At 35.1% G+C, this 19490-nt stretch overlaps 2 protein-coding genes across 4 annotated transcripts in view; one reads left to right on the top strand and one right to left on the bottom strand.

Annotated features, from left to right (window-relative positions):
* Nucleotides 1-6014, bottom strand: part of LOC117327923 (DNA helicase B-like) — a 34720-nt gene extending 28706 nt beyond the window's left edge. Inside the window, exons 1-3 of one of the 2 annotated variants that reach the window (XM_033885168.1) lie at nt 5847-6014; nt 2937-3173; nt 933-1191 (exon numbers count right to left, since the gene is read on the bottom strand). In XM_033885168.1, coding sequence (XP_033741059.1) covers nt 933-1191; nt 2937-3156 — 479 coding nt within the window. In that variant the 5' untranslated portion in view covers nt 3157-3173; nt 5847-6014. Of the gene's footprint in view, nt 1-932; nt 1192-2936; nt 3174-3317; nt 3435-5846 lie in introns of those variants that run through there. The other variant, XM_033885169.1, reaches the window with a different exon arrangement.
* A 124-nt stretch (nt 6015-6138) lies between these two features.
* Nucleotides 6139-14869, top strand: LOC117327924 (cilia- and flagella-associated protein 298-A-like). 2 transcript variants are annotated; one of them, XR_004532754.1, is made up of 9 exons: nt 6139-6253; nt 7742-7901; nt 9079-9246; nt 9860-9927; nt 10231-10389; nt 11942-12073; nt 12317-12412; nt 12850-14442; nt 14526-14869. XR_004532754.1 is itself a non-coding variant. In XM_033885170.1 (8 exons), exons 2-8 carry the CDS (start codon nt 7763-7765, stop codon nt 12961-12963), a joined length of 876 nt encoding a protein of 291 aa, XP_033741061.1. In that variant the 5' UTR covers nt 6139-6253; nt 7742-7762; the 3' UTR covers nt 12964-14869. The 2 variants fall into 2 exon arrangements, 1 of the variants encoding a protein (XP_033741061.1); XM_033885170.1 differs by having other exon boundaries at nt 12850-14869.
* The last annotated feature ends 4621 nt before the right edge of the window (nt 14870-19490 follow it).

Here is a 19490-nt window from a genome sequence, read left to right as displayed (position 1 = left end):
CTTCTTATAACCAAAAGATTTTTTTTTCTGACCCAATTTGAAATCCGGATATTTGTGTCAGTACACGACTTTTTATTAGTATTGACTAATTAAAGATGGCGGCAGTACAAACGCTTGTACTGACAGCTACGATTAAGAAAGGCATTATTGGCTTTCATGTGAATAAATCTTATTAACAGATATGACCAGTGTTTGTTCTTGAAGTGATGTATCCTAGTTGTCATCACAAAATTAACTGACCGTGTCAAATGAAGCCACCTATGCACAGTTGTAATGTAACACAAGCGACACGCATGGTGACCCGACTCCTCTCTCTCCGAGTCCCAGGCCAGGGCAGCTACGGTAATTATAGGCTAACAGGTGGTAGGGGTCTTTTGTTTATATAATCAGGCCAGTGTTGTGGGGTCTTTTGTTTATATCATCAGGCCAGAGTCAATGTATCTGAATTTTCCTGGAATTTTATGAGGGATGACTGCTGAGAGCAGAAGATAGCTGACAGAAATTGGTTGCTATAGAAAACAAACGCGCGACTGCCGTTTCAAAATCACTGGTTGTTAGTCACATTAGACAGGTTGTCGCTAAACAGAGGGTTGTTATATAGTAAAATATCCGGGGAATCTTAAAATCTTATATTACTGAAGTTAGGAAAAAAATTTCATAAAATTTCCTTCCCTTATTGGAATTTCAAACACAAATTTATAAAATGAATTTATGTCAAACTAAAGTTTAAAACTTAAAGTGGGGAGATCCCCAAAGAACTAACATCCATTCAGTGTCGTAAGGAAAAAGTTTGTCTTCTAGGTCTCAGGAGGATACCACATTTTAAAGTTTAAAACTGTACTTCTAACAAATAACTGGTCATTATCTGCAGGATGAAGATTTCACTGAAAACATGTTGACCAGAGAATAATAGTGACATGTTTATAACTTACTGTACAAACTGTTCAAACTTGTTCAGGGCTGCACTGTTATCTTGTAGGGGATCTGTTAACAATATCTCAACGAGTTTATGTTGTTTGACCAGGCTTTCATCTCGGATAAGTTTGTAGGATACAGCATTTTGTCCTGTGGGTACGATGTAACCTTTGTAGGTATCAGTCCTCAATATGTGTACCATCCACCACGGGTTGTCAAGGTGAAGTCGAGCCTTTATGTCCCATCGTTTTTTACCAATTGGATTGTAAAGAGTTCCTATGAAAAACATATTATTACAGTATTTTCAACATTTCCAATGGCTAATAAATAAAAGTTATTTCATCCAAGACCTATTTGTACTCTACACATCCCTATTGATTGTGTTTGGCAAACAGAACACAATGCAAATTATTGTTCCAAACAATGTGATTTGTTGTTTTGTTTCTTAGAAAACAAACCCCAGAAAGACAGAGCAATGAGTAAAGTGTAAACACTTGTATTAAAACAAATCACCTCAAACCATTGCTAGGATATAAGTACACTGAATTATATTTACTCACAACCATATTCAAAATGATGATTTGCACCCACTCAAAATATCTCATGGATATTACCTCAGGAAACTTGACAGGGGATGACAGACATCTCATGGATATTACCCTAGGAACCTTGACAGGGGATGACAGACATCTCATGGATATTACCCTAGGAACCTTGACAGGGGATGACAGACATATCATGGATATTACCCTAGGAACCTTATCAGGGGATGACAGACATATCATGGATATTACCCTAGGAACCTTGACAGGGGATGACAGACATCTCATGGATATTACCCTAGGAACCTTGACAGGGGATGACAGACATATCATGGATATTACCCTAGGAACCTTATCAGGGGATGACAGACATATCATGGATATTACCCTAGGAACCTTATCAGGGATGACAGACATCTCATGGATATTACCCTAGGAAACTTATCGGGGATGACAGACATCTCATGGATATTACCCTAGGAACCTTGACAGGGGATGACAGACATCTCATGGATATTACCCTTGGAACCTTGACAGAGGATGACAGACATTTCATGGATATTACCCTAGGAACCTTGACAGAGGATGACAGACATCACATGGATATTACCCTAGGAACCTTGACAGGGGATGACAGACATCTCATGGATATTACTCTAGGAACCTTATCAGGGGATGACAGACATTTCATGGATATTACCCTAGGAACCTTGACAGGGGATGACAGACATCTCATGGATATTACCCTAGGAAACTTGACAGGGGATGACAGATATCTCATGGATATTACCCTAGGAACCTTGACAGGGGATGACAGACATCTCATGGATATTACACTAGGAACCTTATCAGGGGATGACAGACATCTCATGGATATTACCCTAGGAAACTTGACAGAGGATGACAGACATCTCATGGATATTACCCTAGGAACCTTGACAGGGGATGACAGACATCTCATGGATATTACCCTAGGAACCTTGACAAGGGATGACAGACATCTCATGGATATTACCCTTGGAACCTTGACAGGGGATGACAGACATCTCATGGATATTACCCTAGGAACCTTATCGGGGATGACAGACATCTCATGGATATTACCTCAGGAAACTTGACAGGGGATGACAGACATCTCATGGATATTACCCTTGGAAACTAGATGGTGGTCATCTTGGATTTCAGATGGAGACAAAAAATAACCTTTAATCAGTACCATCTCAGAATCATTTCTCATAAGTTTGTGCTAAATTTTGCAGATGGAACTAGAGAAGAACCTTGAAGTGTTAAGTTTATGTACAGAGAAAGGCACATGATGACAGATGTAATACAAAGGTATAGTCGGTCAGATGACCTCTTCAAAAAATTGAATTTCTCTTGTTGCCATCATGTTGATATCAAGAACATTACATTATATGAGAACATGTCCCAAACCTGTAAAGGCTAATTAAAATAATCCTAATTAGTTTGTAAACATACCTGTTATCAGTCTCGGGGTGCTTGGTTCCATTAACGTCGTCCCTTTCCCTAGCTTTTTTATTTCTGAACTGCTTAAATCTTGAATCCTCTCATCACAAGCATCTTCATCTGGATCAAAATCTTCTGTACTGTTATCTTTTTCATGTCTAGTGAAGATTCCCAGCTTATCATAATATCGGGACTCAAAGTATGGTAGATAACCTTGACCTGTAGTTGCCATATTGTTTATGTGCAGCCCTGAAAGTAAACAAAACTTACCAATAATTACAGAGTTTATTTATAATATAGCTATCCTTTATTTAAACAAGTCTGTATTTCAAAGTGTTTTCAGACTTCACCTTGCCTTAACATTATTATATATGAAAATAAGCAACTCTTTACCTTTCTTATTGTGTCACGTTTAGCATTACAAGAGAGTCCAGATCCGAGATCCCTGCCATTGAACGATCTTTATTGGTTCTATGTAAGCCTGATCTTTTCTCTACTTTTCCCTTTTTTCCTCTTAATAATCTGATAACAACAAAAACCTTCAATTTCATATACAATCTAAAGAACTTTCTGTGAAATAGTGATAATTAACTTCAAGTGTCAAAATCAAAAACTCTAAATGTAATGGGCACAACTATAGGGACCAAGGGGAACATATATACCGGTATACATGTGAAGTTATCCTTAAAATCACTAACAAACATCAATTGTCAAAATCCAAGATTTCTGACTAGTGCCTGTCGGCTAATTTTTTTGAATGGGCACAACTAGTGAACAAGTGGAACCTACGTGTGAAGTTGGGAGAAATATTCCTCTATTACTTCCTCAAGAAATAGCGATAGCAATCTTCAACTGTTAAAACCCAAGATGGCTGTCTGTTAGCCATTTTGTTTTCTCGATCAGACTCAAAATTGAATGAGCACAACAAGTGACCAAGGGGAAACTACATATGAAGTTTATTTTTATGTTGAATAAAGGTAATTTATTCAAAAAGGGAACATGGGAAAGTGTTAACAGTGCTTTAATCCGTCAAATACATAATTGGCATCACTAAATTAGGGAAATTCCAAACACAAATGATGAGGAATATGAGGCGTCATATGTAGTCATTGAGGATATATAAGGGAATGCGTCAAATGTTGTCGTTAGATGTTGGAGGATGTATAGTATCAGTGATCACCACGGGCTGTTTTACTATGGAGCAGCGCCATAGTAAAATGTCTACCCGCCATAGTAAAATCATGTAGCGCCATAGTAAAAAAAAATCTGTATCAGGTAGCAAAGGTTTTTTTCCTTTACTGGAGAACAATTGTTGAACAGTGTAAAGGTTGAGGCAAGACTAGTCTTTCCTAGGAATGTTTCCAAGAATTTTCATTACACTCATGGGAATTAAATAAAAAGAAAATTGTCTTCAGGCTATTTAGAGGTAACAGTTTTTAGTTAATTATTTACGACATATGTTGAGGGCCAGATAAATTTTCATTGAGCCTCCATTCAGTGCATTGACCACTACATACAAATACCTAAGATAAAAACTAGCTCTTTCAGTGTTCCCCAGATCACTAGCTAGTCTATATAGGAATTTACCCTAATGCTATCACATAAATGAAATATATCTATCATTGGTCAACAGAAAATTGGCTTTTATGTAGTGATGATTTTGATCAGGCTTTGTCTAGTAGTTTACTTTAAAAGCCACATGTGAGAAACAACATTATTTAGTTTTTCACTAGGATTCTTCTGAGGACTGTACATGTGTTTCCTAGGATGTTCTACTCTGAAATTAAATTGCAGTATAGCAGAATGCTGTGTGCCCACATGAACCAGCAGTGTGAAATGCTGTCTTTGATGGCTTGTTGATGCAAGGCAACTTGATAAAGTGTGGATGATGAATTTGTCATGCAGACCAGATCGTATTGAGCACTCTCTGAGGTCATCGCTGGCATCTTTGAGCACTCTCTGAGGTCATCGCTGGCATCTACCGTTCCAGAAGGTGTTGAGCATGTTTTAGCCTTCCCTTGTAATACATAGATGTTCTGTATGTCTTCAGTCCTTAGTGTGATGGCACCCAACACAGTAGTAGCTGCAGGGACAGGTTGAATCCTGTTGTTAGCCACTTGTTGTCTGGTCCAAATTTAGAGTAGTTGTCTCTCTTGATTCTTTTCCCTATTTGTTTAATCAGCAAATTCCGTTCAAAATTCTTGATACAGTGACACTTGGAACACTCAGGATTTATCGATTTCCCAAATTTTCTTTTCAATGCATAACCAGCTGGGGTGTGAAATGTAGTCAGGTGTGAAGTAAAGAACGTTTACCTGTATTCATATTTACTTGTGGCCCCTATTGATCAAAATAGTATCAGGTATGCATGGGTGATTTTAAGTAAACACAATGACTTGTAAGTTCATCATTATCACCATGCCATGACAAATCACTGGCCAGTGTTTCAATGGAAACCACAAGCAATGGTAAACTCATAAAATCAGCCTTCTCTATCTGTCTATGGCAGTAATCTGATGTCAGATTCAGGTCTTTAGGAAGACCTTTGTATACTTAGTAGTCAGATTTGCCTGTTGGAGAAGTTTTATATTGTTCCTAGGCTACAGTCTATTGTGAATTTCACAATAATTATTGTAGAATAATCTAGTAATTAAACAGTTAAAACAAATAATTTTCTATTATCATATTATGAAGGATTGCACAGGTTTTATGGGTTCCAAATCAATCGCCAAGTCGTCGTCTGTCTCTACTTTCCAACGTCGATCCGTACTAAGCATATAGTTACTGACAAAAATGACAGTAAACGTCAGTAGACTGGTAGACTAACGTCTGATGGGCTGCGTCTGAGACTGATGGCGAGAAATCACAAAAATCGTTACAATATGTCAGGGATAAAATTAAGAAGTAATCAAAAGAACTTACCGCACTTAAACTAGCATAACTGTATCAAGACGGCATACTTCTAGTGGTTTTTGATAACTTGATCACAAAGATCATCAAAATATAAACAACCTCAGGCAATACAAAATTCCCGGATTCCCTACCGGAAGTGAATTAAATATTAACTGCTGAACCTTTATTTACTAACAGTGATATTGATGTAGTAATTTAACAAACACACAGATTTTATTCTCAAAATCCATTTTATATTTTCACGCCAAATATTTGTCATTCCTTCGTTTATGTTTATTTTTCATGTTACTATCGCAACCAATGGATTCAGTCCGTGTCTTTCTTGTTTACTTCCGGGCACATGCTAGAATTTGTTTTGACCCGTCAAATTTTGTTCGAGAAAATTCAATAAGAAGAACAAGAAGAATTCGTTACAGGTTTGGTGTTGATTATTTAGATATACATGAAGGATGATTTATCTGTTATATTATGAATTAATTACTGCAGAGTAACTTTGCAATTTCGGCGTGAAACAAAACAACCCTAAAAACCGGAATTCGGCGGAAATTCCGTTACCAACTCAGCTAGTTACAGCAAGGGAGCATTGTGAAAAAGAAATAGCTAGGCACTTACATTACTGTATAGCATGCTGATATCTGTGTTAATGTTTATGTATAATGTATACACCGGATTATTGACTGTTTCAAAGAGAACTGAACTGCTGGATTGACGTTGCTGTTATTGGCTCTAATTTATTGTCTTGAGAGAAATATGAATTGTTCAAACTCTCTGATCTCAGTTTTTGACTACTTAATGTTTAGATATAAAGCTAGGAAAAAAACACGTATCAATGTTTGAGTTTTCTTTTTTTAAATAGAAATTTACACTAATTTATTATATCATACATTGCCAATGTATTTTATTGTAATGAAACTTCTACACATACAGTGTAGTATACAAATCTTAAAAGGACATTAAAGGAGTCAGAATCATGCTAGGAACTCAATCAGGATTTCAAGACAGTCTTGATTTTTAGGGACGACTTGAGCTGTTGTATGGTGATATGTTTAATCAGTTTAGTAGCATGTCTTACAATAATGTAAACATTTTTTTCAGCCGCCCTGCTGGGTCTTCTTTACTGGTGTGGCAAATTAATGAAACCACTCAGACTTGTTACATAACTTTAAATCTGGGTGTCAATACCAGTCAGAAATAATATAGTTGAAATAAGTTCAGTTGAAGTGAATTCAAAGGACCAGAAATGAATGGCATTCTGTACACAGTTAACCGACAAACAACCTTCATTTTGTACATTTTTGTTATGCATGCTTTTAATTCATTGATATGTATGTCTGTTTTTTTTCTTGATGTAAGATAAATGTAGTATTTTGAATATATTATTATGAAATTGCTTGGAATTTTTTGTTTTTGATCGGTTGTTGAAATACCAAATATAAGGTTCTTGATATTTAGTGTTAGATTTATTTGAGTTTTTTTCCAATACCCAAAGTCAATGTTGATTGTCCTCCAGATTGTTCTAGCTATTTGGCTGTTCCAAAATATGTGTTCTATAGTTTCTTTCTGATAGTTACAAAGATTAGAACTGTCATTTGGAGTTTTGTTAATCAATTTTAAATAGTAGTTTGTTGGGAGTATTGTATTCTGTATCCTGAACTGAAACCAATGTAAATTTGTATCTTTTGTTGTGGTGGATGGTATCATATAATGCTGTTTCCAAACTCCTGGTGTGTATTGTGTTGTTTTTTTCCCATTTTATCTCTGCTGTGTTTCTTGAGATATTTGTTTTATTTACTGTTTTATACATATCTTGACTCCCCTTTTTATTTCTAAGTAGTATCTGTATGTGGTAATGTATAAATGGTTCTAAATGCCAACACTTAAGTCAAGTATTACTGTTTCCACAGAAATCCACAAGATTGTGAAACATGGTGAAGTTACATATCAAAAAAGCTGATGAGAGTCAGTTCTTGTATGAGACCACAGTTGAGATGCCTGTTGATGACTTACTGAAAGATTTGACAGCCATTCACAACGGTCGACTTAAGGTCCAGCGAATCTGTGCAGGTTTGTGATCTAAGAAACGAAAGGGCCTACAATGAACTTTCGGAGGAAATTTTGTGATGAAGAAAAATGATTTAACAATATCAAATTACTAACTCCTCAAGGCTAACTGGCATTTATCACCAACAAAATGTAGTTTTAATCAATGTACTATGAAGAATTGTGCTTTACCTTAGGTGTTGGGCTTGTGACTTAGTTAACCTGTTACCTGTAATACAGGCCATCCAATTATTTACAATGCATGAACTCCTTAACACTGTAACGATCAATTACATCATTTGAAGAAAATTTGAAAAAATAGTTTAATTACTTTGTTATAGCTTTACAACTTTTGGCAAATGCATTAAGTTACAGAATAAATCAATTTTATAATTCAAATACATGTAGTAGAATGCACAGCCGTACTGATTAGATATAATTATAGTGATGGTGATTAGTGATGGTGATTATTGATAGTGATTATTGATGATGATTATTGATAGTGATTATTGATATTGATTATTGAGTGATTGGTGATAGTGATTATTGAGTTATTGTTGATAGTGATTGGTGATAGTGATTATTGAGTGATTGTTGATTGTGATTATTGAGTGATTATTGATAGTGATTGGTGATAGTGATTATTGATAGTGGTTGGTGATAGTGATTATTGGTAGTGATTGGTGATATTGATTATTGAGTGATTGGTGATAGTGATTATCGATAGTGATTGGTGATGGTGATTATTGATAGTGATTGGTGATAGTGATTATTGATAGTGATTATTGATAGTGATTGGTGATAATGATTATTGATAGTGATTGGTGATATTGCTCATTGATAGTGATTAGTGATAGTGATTGGTGATATTGATTATTGATAGTGATTATTGATATGATTAGTGATAAGTGATAGTAATTAGTGATTATTGATGGTGATTATTGATAGTGATTGGTGATATTGATTATTGATAGTGATTAGTGATAGTGATTATTGATATGATTAGTGATAAGTGATAGTAATTAGTGATTAGTGATATAATTAGTGATTATTGATGGTGATTATCGATAGTGATTATTGATATCATTAGTGATAAGTGATTAGTGATAGTGATAAGTGATAGTGATTTCACATATCATAGGGGTTTAAATCTACTGGTGCCATTAGTTTTAATTACATTAAATTGATATACACTTAACAGAAATTGAGGAGTTGGCTAAGCATGGTATAACCCTTCCACCAAACATGATGGGCCTGACAGATGATCAGATAGTGGATCTCAAACTGAAGGATGAGTGGGCTGACAAATGTGTACCCAGTGGAGGGCCTAAGATGAACAAGGATCCGATTGGCCGACGGAATGGAATGGGTAAGTCTAGACTGCTTGGTGCTGGTCAGTGGTTTCATAGTTTTCAAAAAAAAGGAAACTATCCTTCATTGTTACAATTGAACTTGTTGATCAGAGTAACATGTCGGTACATGTATAAATCTACAGAAAACATATATATTTAGCACTCTTTTATATTCCCACTGACTGCATTCCACTCCATTATAATTACACTTTAGTGTATTAGATATCGTTCCTTTGTGTTGTTTTGTACAAAAAGCATTCTGTGACACTGATTCATCATGATTGGTGTAATCTGTTTAGAGTCTGTTATAGTGAGCCAAGTACATAAACAGTATAAAGTTTCAAGTCAGTACAAGTCAAAACAAAAATGGTTAAATACATACTGTGAAAATCGCAATGAAACCTTACCATACTGTGACAGTTGTAATTAATCCATACTGTGACAGTTGTAATTAAACCATACTGTGATTATTGTAATCAAACCATACTATGATATTTGTAATTAAATGATACTGTGATAATTGTCATTAAACCATACTATGATAATTGTGATGTAACAATACTGCGACTGACTCTAAAAATGACAAACTTCTATACTGGTGATAATTGTACATTTTTGCTTTGTCCACAGCTCCAGACGACAAGATGGCTGAAGTTTTGACAAAAACAGTAAAGGAGGCAAAAGACATGATCAGCAAGGTATCTGAGACATTGAAACAGGAATTGATGTAGTCTGTTATATATGTGTTGTATAATCTAAGTTGTCTCCCCTCTTATTTAGGTGATTCTGTAATTGTATCTAATTCCTCACTGAAGCATCATGATCTAACAGTATGACACCAGGCTGGTGGGTTTCAGTTTAATGATATCACCAGGGCATAGTTTGTCTTTTTTACATGTTTAGAATTTTAGTCTAATCCTTATCACTCTACTGGAAAATAAAATTATCAACAAAATTAATTGAGTGAATCAATAGAAGTAAACTTTTGGGATTTTTTGCAGAAAAAAGTACAAATGGATCAATTTGTGACCCAGGCTACAGTGAAGGAGGCCTTGGATATCCTTCGTGGAGCAGTAATGATTGTTTACCCCATGAACCTGCCCCCACACGACAACATACACATGGAGTTTGAAAACACAGAGGATTTAGAAGGAACACAGGTAATATACTCCCAAGATATTCCTCATACTAAAATCCACAGGGATTTTTTACCTTTTCAATAGGAGTTACATCCCTTGTCGGATTTTGATGCAGCAATTTGTTTCTGCTGCTCAAAATCTTGGTACACATTGGGTACTAAATTGGGTTATTCTGTTTATTGTGAAAAGTTGTTCCCCTTCTTTGATTCAGCCAACGGGTTACAATTTCTGTCCATTGAAACAATTAGGAAATAACTTAATTGACTACATCAGTACATGTATATTTCATAATTTGTGAGGAAATATAGTTGAAAACTATAGGTACAAGGTATCAGTACGATAAGTTTGTTAACTGTAGGTACAGTGTATCAGTACGATAAGTTTGTTAACTGTAGGTACAGTGTATCAGTATGAGAAGTTTGTTAACTGTAGGTACAATGTATCAGTATGATAAGTTTGTTAACTATAGGTACAATGTATCAGTATGATAAGTTTGTTAACTATAGGTACAATGTATCAGTATGATAAGTTTGTTAACTATAGGTACAATTTATCAGTATGATAAGTTTGTTAACTGTAGGTACAATGTATCAGTATGATAAGTTTGTTAACTGTAGGTACAGTGTATCAGTATGATAAGTTTGTTAACTATAGGTACAGTGTATCGGTATGATAAGTTTGTTAACTATAGGTACAGTGTATCAGTATGAGAAGTTTGTTAACTATAGGTACAATGTATCAGTATAAGTTTGTTAACTATAGGTACAATATATCAGTATGAGAAGTTTGTTAACTATAGGTACAATGTATCAGTATGATAAGTTTGTTAACTGTAGGTACAATGTATCAGTATGATAAGTTTGTTAACTATAGGTACAATTTATCGTATGAGAAGTTCGTTGATATTAACACTCCTACAGGCATCTTTAACAAAGCCATTATTATGACGTTTATGTTGAAGCCAGAATCTTGTACACAGAATTACATCATGTATAGATAATCATACAGACATGATAAAGTCTGTTCAAAACTCATAATATGTCAGTACTTTTCTTGTTGATAAAAAGTTGCAGGACGTGTCTAGCATGGTGACAAAGTCGTCCATGAGCACAGATATAAGTCTGTGTTATTACACTCTCCAGACTCCATTCTGACACACCAGACCAATCACTGTTCTAATAAGTTAAGATTAAATGAGTGGAAACATATGCAATCGATATTTTTGTGTCTGTTATACTTAGAATTGAATCAGGGAATCCTACATGTTCACATTATGTTGAATTTCAAAATATGGAGAGGATTTGAAGTTCTGAAGTAAACCTAATCCTAAGGTTACATATTTATAGAAGATTTTTAGGATACCGTGAATGTGTTCATATAACTTATAACGTATATTGAGGATACAAAAACCTGTGTATGCTTAATACTTCTATCACTCGCTCTTGATAACGAAAATTGAATAAAAAAATCTTTCCTTATTTGAGATTTCATATTCAGAACTACATGTACCAGTAGTGTATTCAGTGTGGTGCAATGTGTATCAGATATTTGATTTGATTTTGTTTATTCTTAGGCTTCTACTGAAGTGCTACCTGAAGCCAATACATCAATATGGTTCTCTGGCAAGGAGATGTTGAGGGGGAAACTTTTGAAGGATTTTGTTGGTAAAAATGAGAAAACAAAGATCATAGCCAAGCTTCAAAAGGTAAAATATACAAAAATGATTTACAAAAAAAAAAAAAAAAAAAATGAAAAATATATCAGATATTTTGACAACCTTTTCATTGTCTTATAAGAATATGAAAAACACTCTATACGATATATTGTAAGGGCTGTAATGACAACGGATCATGGTGACAAATATTCCATGTATTGTACTAGAATTGATTCGTTTGAATAAACTGAACTATGTAAGGTCACTATATATGTATGATTATGTGGTTTCCAGCGCGGCCTTGGCGTACCCCAGAGAGAACAGGTTGTAAATGATGAGGAGCAGAAGAAAATGATGGCTTATTACTACAAAAAACAGGAGGAGTACAAGGTTTGTCACATTTTCACACAAAACTGATGAAGTATTGTTTTGTGTATTGACTTATTTGTCTTGAAATTTGATCTGTTGAAAATGTCCTGGTGTACCACAGGAATACCCAAACAATGAAACTTCCAAAGACTTGTCATCCTTATTTAACTTTGTGGACATTGGTCAAGTTAGAGGGGTAAGAACTGCCTGATCAAGAAATTGGTGATCATCAGACAAGTTCTACACATTAGATTTTCGTATTCATCAGTCAAAAATAAAGACTCAAAGGTCACATTTTACCGACATTAGGGGTATTATGATCAGCGGTGAGCTCCCACTTTTTAACAGCAGCTCTGATACTCAGCAGTGCTAGTAGGGTGCTCGATACAGAAGATGAAAAATCTCATGTAAACATCTCAATAGACAACTAACGGTAAATTTGCCTCCTTTTCTTCCAGAAATTACAATCAGAAGCTGACGATGCTTACATGGATCAGGAGTGGGCAGACAATGGGGCATTGAAGCGGAACTTAAATGGACTCCGCGATATCAAATGGGGCGGTCCTCGGTGATCAATATCACAATGTTCGTCCAAATCTTTAAATTGAACAAAACTTATTTATTTAAAGACCTAATGATCTATGTTTCATGAATAGAAAATGAATGAAAAAATCTTCTATGTTTAAGAGTTCAAATTACTTTATATTGACAAAGTTTTTTGGAAAAAAGTAGATTTGTCCACGGAAAAAGAAAGAATGGATTGAAAGTTGTATTGTTTGAAGAATCCATGTGGTTCAATTCAAAAGTAGAAAGAACATTTTTTGATATTGAAAAAGGTTGCTTGAATGATAATGGACTTGTTAACAGAAATAAAGACAGATCAGACTGAAGAAAAAGACCTTAATAAATGGAAAGGATATATTTATAATTCTCTCTCTGTGATGGTGTACAATCTGCACATTATGACGAGTACCCGGGTATTCTTTTTGAGAATAAATGGTGTCCCAGAAATGCCAGATGTTTTTGTGACAATGATGCCATTGTCTCCAGTCAGTATTTCAGTGAATGGGGAGTTATTTTTGTGTGTAATTGTTGTTACTGTTTATGTTAACCATACTCGCACATCAAAACTGCTGTGTTCTAAAATTGTAGATGTGTATCTTCCATTACATATTTTACTGTGTACATATTTATTATGCAAGTTTCTGTCGTTGTACCTTGATGTACTTTGTCAGTATATATTAATGTATATGTACTTTGTCAGTATATATTGAGGTGTATGTACCGTCATGTCAGTATATATTGAGGTGTATGTACTTTGTCAGTATATATTGAGGTGTATGTACCTTGTCAGTATATATTGAGGTGTATGTACCTTGTCAGTATATATTGAGGTGTATGTACCGTCAGTATATATTGAGGTGTATGTACCTTGTCAGTATATATTGAGGTGTATGTACCTTGTCAGTATATATTGAGGTGTATGTACTTTGTCAGTATATATTGAGGTGTATGTACCTTGTCAGTATATATTGAGGTGTATGTACCTTGTCAGTATATATTGAGGTGTATGTACTTTGTCAGTATATATTGAGGTGTATGTACCGTCAGTATATATTGAGGTGTATGTACCGTCAGTATATATTGAGGTGTATATACCGTCATGTCAGTATATATTGATGTATATGTACTTTGTCAGTATGTATTGAGGTGTATGTACCGTCAGTATATATTGAGGTGTATGTACCGTCATGTCAGTATATATTGATGTATATGTACTTTGTCAGTATAAATTGATGTGTATGTACCGTCAGTATATATTGAGGTGTATGTACCTTGTCAGTATATATTGAGGTGTATGTACCTTGTCAGTATATATTGATGTGTATGTACCGTCAGTATATATTGAGGTGTATGTACCTTGTCAGTATATATTGAGGTGTATGTACCTTGTCAGTATATATTGATGTGTATGTACCGTCAGTATATATTGAGGTGTATGTACCGTCAGTATATATTGAGGTGTATGTACCTTGTCAGTATATATTGAGGTGTATGTACCGTCAGTATATATCGAGGTGTATGTACCGTCAGTATAAATTGATGTGTATGTACCTTGTCAGTATATATTGAGGTGTATGTACCGACATTAAACTGTTGAAATGTTGGGATAATTAGTCAATATCGTTATACAAATGTAATAACATAAACATTCCGTCCAGTATAAGTCATATCCCTAGGTATGTTCCACCTTTTTTTTAAACTTGTACTATATAAAGTGAATGCATTGTGAATCAATTTGGTGTATAACATTCCTGTGTTGAATGTTAGTATTCAGCTATATGCATTTTTTCATGGTTCCATGTAGTAATTCATACATTTATCATTTCCATTGTAATCATATTCATTTTCAATCAGGTATGAAATATATTGCTGGATGTAGGTATGGATGCAAATTATTAAATATTTTAAAACTAAGACCTGTGTTTGTTGTAAAACCTTGTACACCTAGTGGCACAGTAACCAAGGAAATTATTTAGCAACATTAAATTGAAAATAACATACTGATCCTCATTATATGTAAGTCATTGTCAGTCACACTATACATGTCCATTTTGTATTTGAAAGTTTTACAGTCGGACTTCTGTGTTGTTACACTCTAAACAAAAACTCCAACAACAGTCAACAATATTCTTCCCCATTTTAATTGTACAGTATTTCGATATTGTATAATAGCGTAGTTTTACAATGTAAACTATATTCATCAGGTGACTACAATACAAACATACCATGACAACATTGATATTTGCAAGTAAAAAAGGACATTTAATACTCGTATACATTTGTAGGTAATAATTTAGTCTGATATGAATGTACAAGAAATAATGTTCCCACCATTATTTCCAACATGTGCATCCCCTCTGGAATATGCTGATTTCTTGTTACAAAAAATCTTTTGGGGGAAAAAAAAGAAAAAGAAAAAAAGTTAACACTTACAGCATTCCTGTGTTCTGAATCATGATCTATAAATTACCGATAAAAATGTTTTCAGGAAATAAGTGGTTTGTAAGTTATAATTTGAACATCTAATATGAATAATAATCATGGCTGTATAGCATGATTACATCATGTAGAAGTATATATGGTTACATACATGAATTACCCGTGTATTTTGTTTGTGTTTCTACCCAGCAGTGAGAAAATAGCAACACATTAATAAGTTCTGTAGCTATACTTATTAATGGGGCATCTGGAAAAGACAGGTGGGGCTAGTGATCACAATGTTATAAGTGGGGCCTTAGGACAAAGTGATATTAGAGGGGCCTTAGGACAAAGTGATATTAGAGGGGCCTTAGGACAAAGTGATATTAGAGGGGCCTTAGGACAAAGTGATATTAGAGGGGCCTTAGGACAAAGTGATATTAGAGGGGCCTTAGGACAAAGTGATATTAGAGGGGCCTTAGGACAAAGTGATATTAGAGGGGCCTTAGGACAAAGTGATATTAGAGGGGGCTTAGGACAAAGTGATATTAGAGGGGCCTTGGGACAAAGTGATATTAGAGGGGCCTTAGGACAAAGTGATATTAGAGGGGCCTTGGGACAAAGTGATATTAGAGGGGCCTTGGGACAAAGTGATATTAGAGGGGCCTTGGGACAAAGTGATATTAGAGGGGCCTTGGGACAAAGTGTTATTAGAGGGGCCTTGGGACAAAGTCATATTAGAGGGGCCTTAGGACAAAGTCATATTAGAGGGGCCTTGGGACAAAGTCATATTAGAGGGGCCTTGGGACAAAGTCATATTAGAGGGGCCTTAGGACAAAGTGATATTAGAGGGGCCTTAGGACAAAGTCATATTAGAGGGCCGGGCTAGGGACAAAGTGATATTAGAGGGGCCTTAGGACAAAGTGATATTAGAGGGGCCTTAGGACAAAGTGATATTAGAGGGGCCTTAGGACAAAGTGATATTAGAGGGGCCTTAGGACAAAGTGATATTAGAGGGGCCTTGGGACAAAGTGATATTAGAGGGGCCTTGGGACAAAGTGATATTAGAGGGGCCTTAGGACAAAGTGATATTAGAGGGGCCTTGGGACAAAGTCATATTAGAGGGGCCTTGGGACAAAGTCATATTAGAGGGGCCTTGGGACAAAGTCATATTAGAGGGGCCTTAGGACAAAGTCATATTAGAGGGGCCTTGGGACAAAGTGATATTAGAGGGCCGGGCTAGGGACAAAGTGATATTAGAGGGGCCTTAGGACAAAGTGATATTAGAGGGGCCTTAGGACAAAGTGATATTAGAGGGGCCTTAGGACAAAGTGATATTAGAGGGGCCTTAGGACAAAGTCATATTAGAGGGGCCTTAGGACAAAGTGATATTAGTGGGGTCTTGGGACAAAGTCATATTAGAGGGGCCTTAGGACAAAGTGATATTAGTGGGGTCTTGGGACAAAGTCATATTAGAGGGGCCTTAAGACAAAGTGATATTAGTGAGGCCTTTGGACAAAGTCATATTAGAGGGGCTAGTGAACACAATGTTATTAGTTGGGTCTTGGGATAAAGTGATATTAGAGGGCCGGGCTAGGGACAAAGTGTTATTATTGGGGCCTTGGGACAATGTGATATAAGAGGGGCATTGGGACATAGTGTTATAGTGGGGCCTTGGGACTTAATGTTATAAGTGGGGCCTTGGGACAAAGTTTTATAACTTAGGCTTGTGGACATTGAGTTTTGTCTAAGAAGTTTTGGTAAGAGGTTATGTTTTGTCTAAGAAGTTTTGGTAAGAGAGTTACATAATGTAGATTGGTTTTTGGGTCAAGAGGTCAAGGGGTCCAAGGCACATGTTACGATTCCCAGGCTGTTTAGGAGGATCTTCGGATAGAGCGGAAATTACTTAATAAATTAAGTATGGTTATTATATCAGCAAGATTTATCTACAAGTTCAAGGCTTAAAACAGATGTATATAAATAGCTTGGTGGAATGTTAGGTTTTGATAAGGTTGTTTTGGTGGGACAGAATGGGAAGAGTACAATACACTATATCTGAAGAAAATGGTAGAAAATGTCCTCAGCACTATTGGTAACAGAGCTATACCATAACAACATATTTAACATCACCTTAGGTATATCTGATGCTTGTAATTGTTCCATTTTCTACCAGTGAAATACCATATAGACAACAAGTAATATTCCTTGACAATATTTCATATTTTAATGTCACATTTACTTATAGACTTTGTATGTGTTACACCTCGAGAGTCACTCTTTATGGAAGTATGATTGTGTGACCTTACCCTGTACCAGGTGTAACTATTATAAACAGCAGTCATATTATTTTACCGTTTTGAACACGCTGGGTTTAACAGTATCAAACAGAAATACTGTGATGTAGAAATGTCCCGCCACATCTCCTGCCATTTACTGTAGTAAGTAGACATGTACCTTATATAAAACTAATTATTCCATGGACTTGATCTGATAAATCCTGAGTTTTTTGTCTCCAACACCAGCCAACAAAATAAGGGGAGACAACCAACATGAAGCAACACCAAATTCGGTCCTATTGTTACAGTGTTATGTTATGTCTGGGTATTTACAATTAAACCTAGGAACTCGACAATATTGCATCATATAAATGAATATAAATTAAATGACTTCATGAAAATGTATACACATGTATTCAAAGTTAGACCATAATATATACAACTTTTTACAAACATCTGTCGACTCACAAAAAATATACATGGGAAAATGTGTTGAATCAACAAATATACATAGCTTTATGACTAGACTGATTTTAACACCTTTAAAACATTTCTGCTACATAACTCAAAATGTTCTAAAAAATTGCTAAAATTAGAGCATACACCGAGTGAGGAACCACACCGTCTACTTTCTCCTCTCGCGTATGTGTATAAGCTGATTATATATCATGACATTACTATCAATTGAAAAGTTAAAAGCCTTTTGTTAATTTTCTACAGGTCAAATCATTTTGATGAAAATTCTTTTGAAACTAAAAAAAAAAAGTTCCAAATGCTGAGATTTAATGTAAAATCTTTAAAAGTAACCATACTTTTGAGGGAGACGGCTTGCTACAGCCAAATTCTCAACAAATATGTCATTGTTCTTATTGTAGATTTGGAAATAAAGATTTCAATCATTTAAAATATAAAATATAATTTTAAAATTATGTAAAATGATAAATAATACAGTAACTTTGATGAGGTTTTGAAGAGCACAGATGTGTAGATACAGCAGAATGGTATCACCTTCTGGTACACTAACATTAACTCTAGGATTACACTAGGAGGGCACCTGGCACTAGTGGTGGTCTCAAATCAAACACTTTAAAGCATCTGAACCAATTAAATCTCTATGTGAACTTTACAACAAATTTCAAATGACAATATAATTCAAATTTTTAAAATTTAGTTTATATCTTCAACCATAAAATGATGGTCATTGTTGGTAATTTCCTCTGTTAGTTTCAGGTTCAATGTGTTTATTTTGCGATTTGTTCTGTCCATGTAAATAGAACTCCTTCAAGATCCTGTATATATATACAGACAGGTGTATACAGGTACACATTGTCCTGTATCTATACAGACAGGTGTATACAGGTACACATTGTCCTGTATATATAGACGGGTGTATACAGGTACACATTCATGTCATTGTCCTGTATATACAGTATGGATAAAATCATTATTCCAAGGAATTTTATAAAAATCACAAGTAAAATACCGAGGAGATAAAACTATGTATCATAATGATTCAGGTTTGTTAATTAAAATGAATATGTACATTTAAAACTTAGTGTAAAAAGACTTTCAACCTTTGGTAAAGGGCCATTTACAACATATTTATCAATGATTTACGTAAGCACTATAAATATTGTAACAAATTAACATCAGATCTAGTATCAACTGTATGGTATGAGATTCACTCAGTAGAGTTCCAGGATATAGTATTGATTAATGAAACACATGCCTATATCCATTACTTGACTGGGTTGCCAATGGAAATCTGAAACAAGAGGCCCATGGGGCCTGTATCGCTCACCTGGTTGGATTAGACCAAATGTCGAAATAATGTTCACATT

Source organism: Pecten maximus, chromosome 5, assembly GCF_902652985.1.
Source record: "Pecten maximus chromosome 5, xPecMax1.1, whole genome shotgun sequence".
In the NCBI taxonomy this organism is placed as follows: Eukaryota; Metazoa; Mollusca; class Bivalvia; order Pectinida; family Pectinidae; genus Pecten; species Pecten maximus.
Note: the sequence above shows the minus strand (reverse complement) of the source record. Positions and strands in the feature narration are given on the sequence as shown.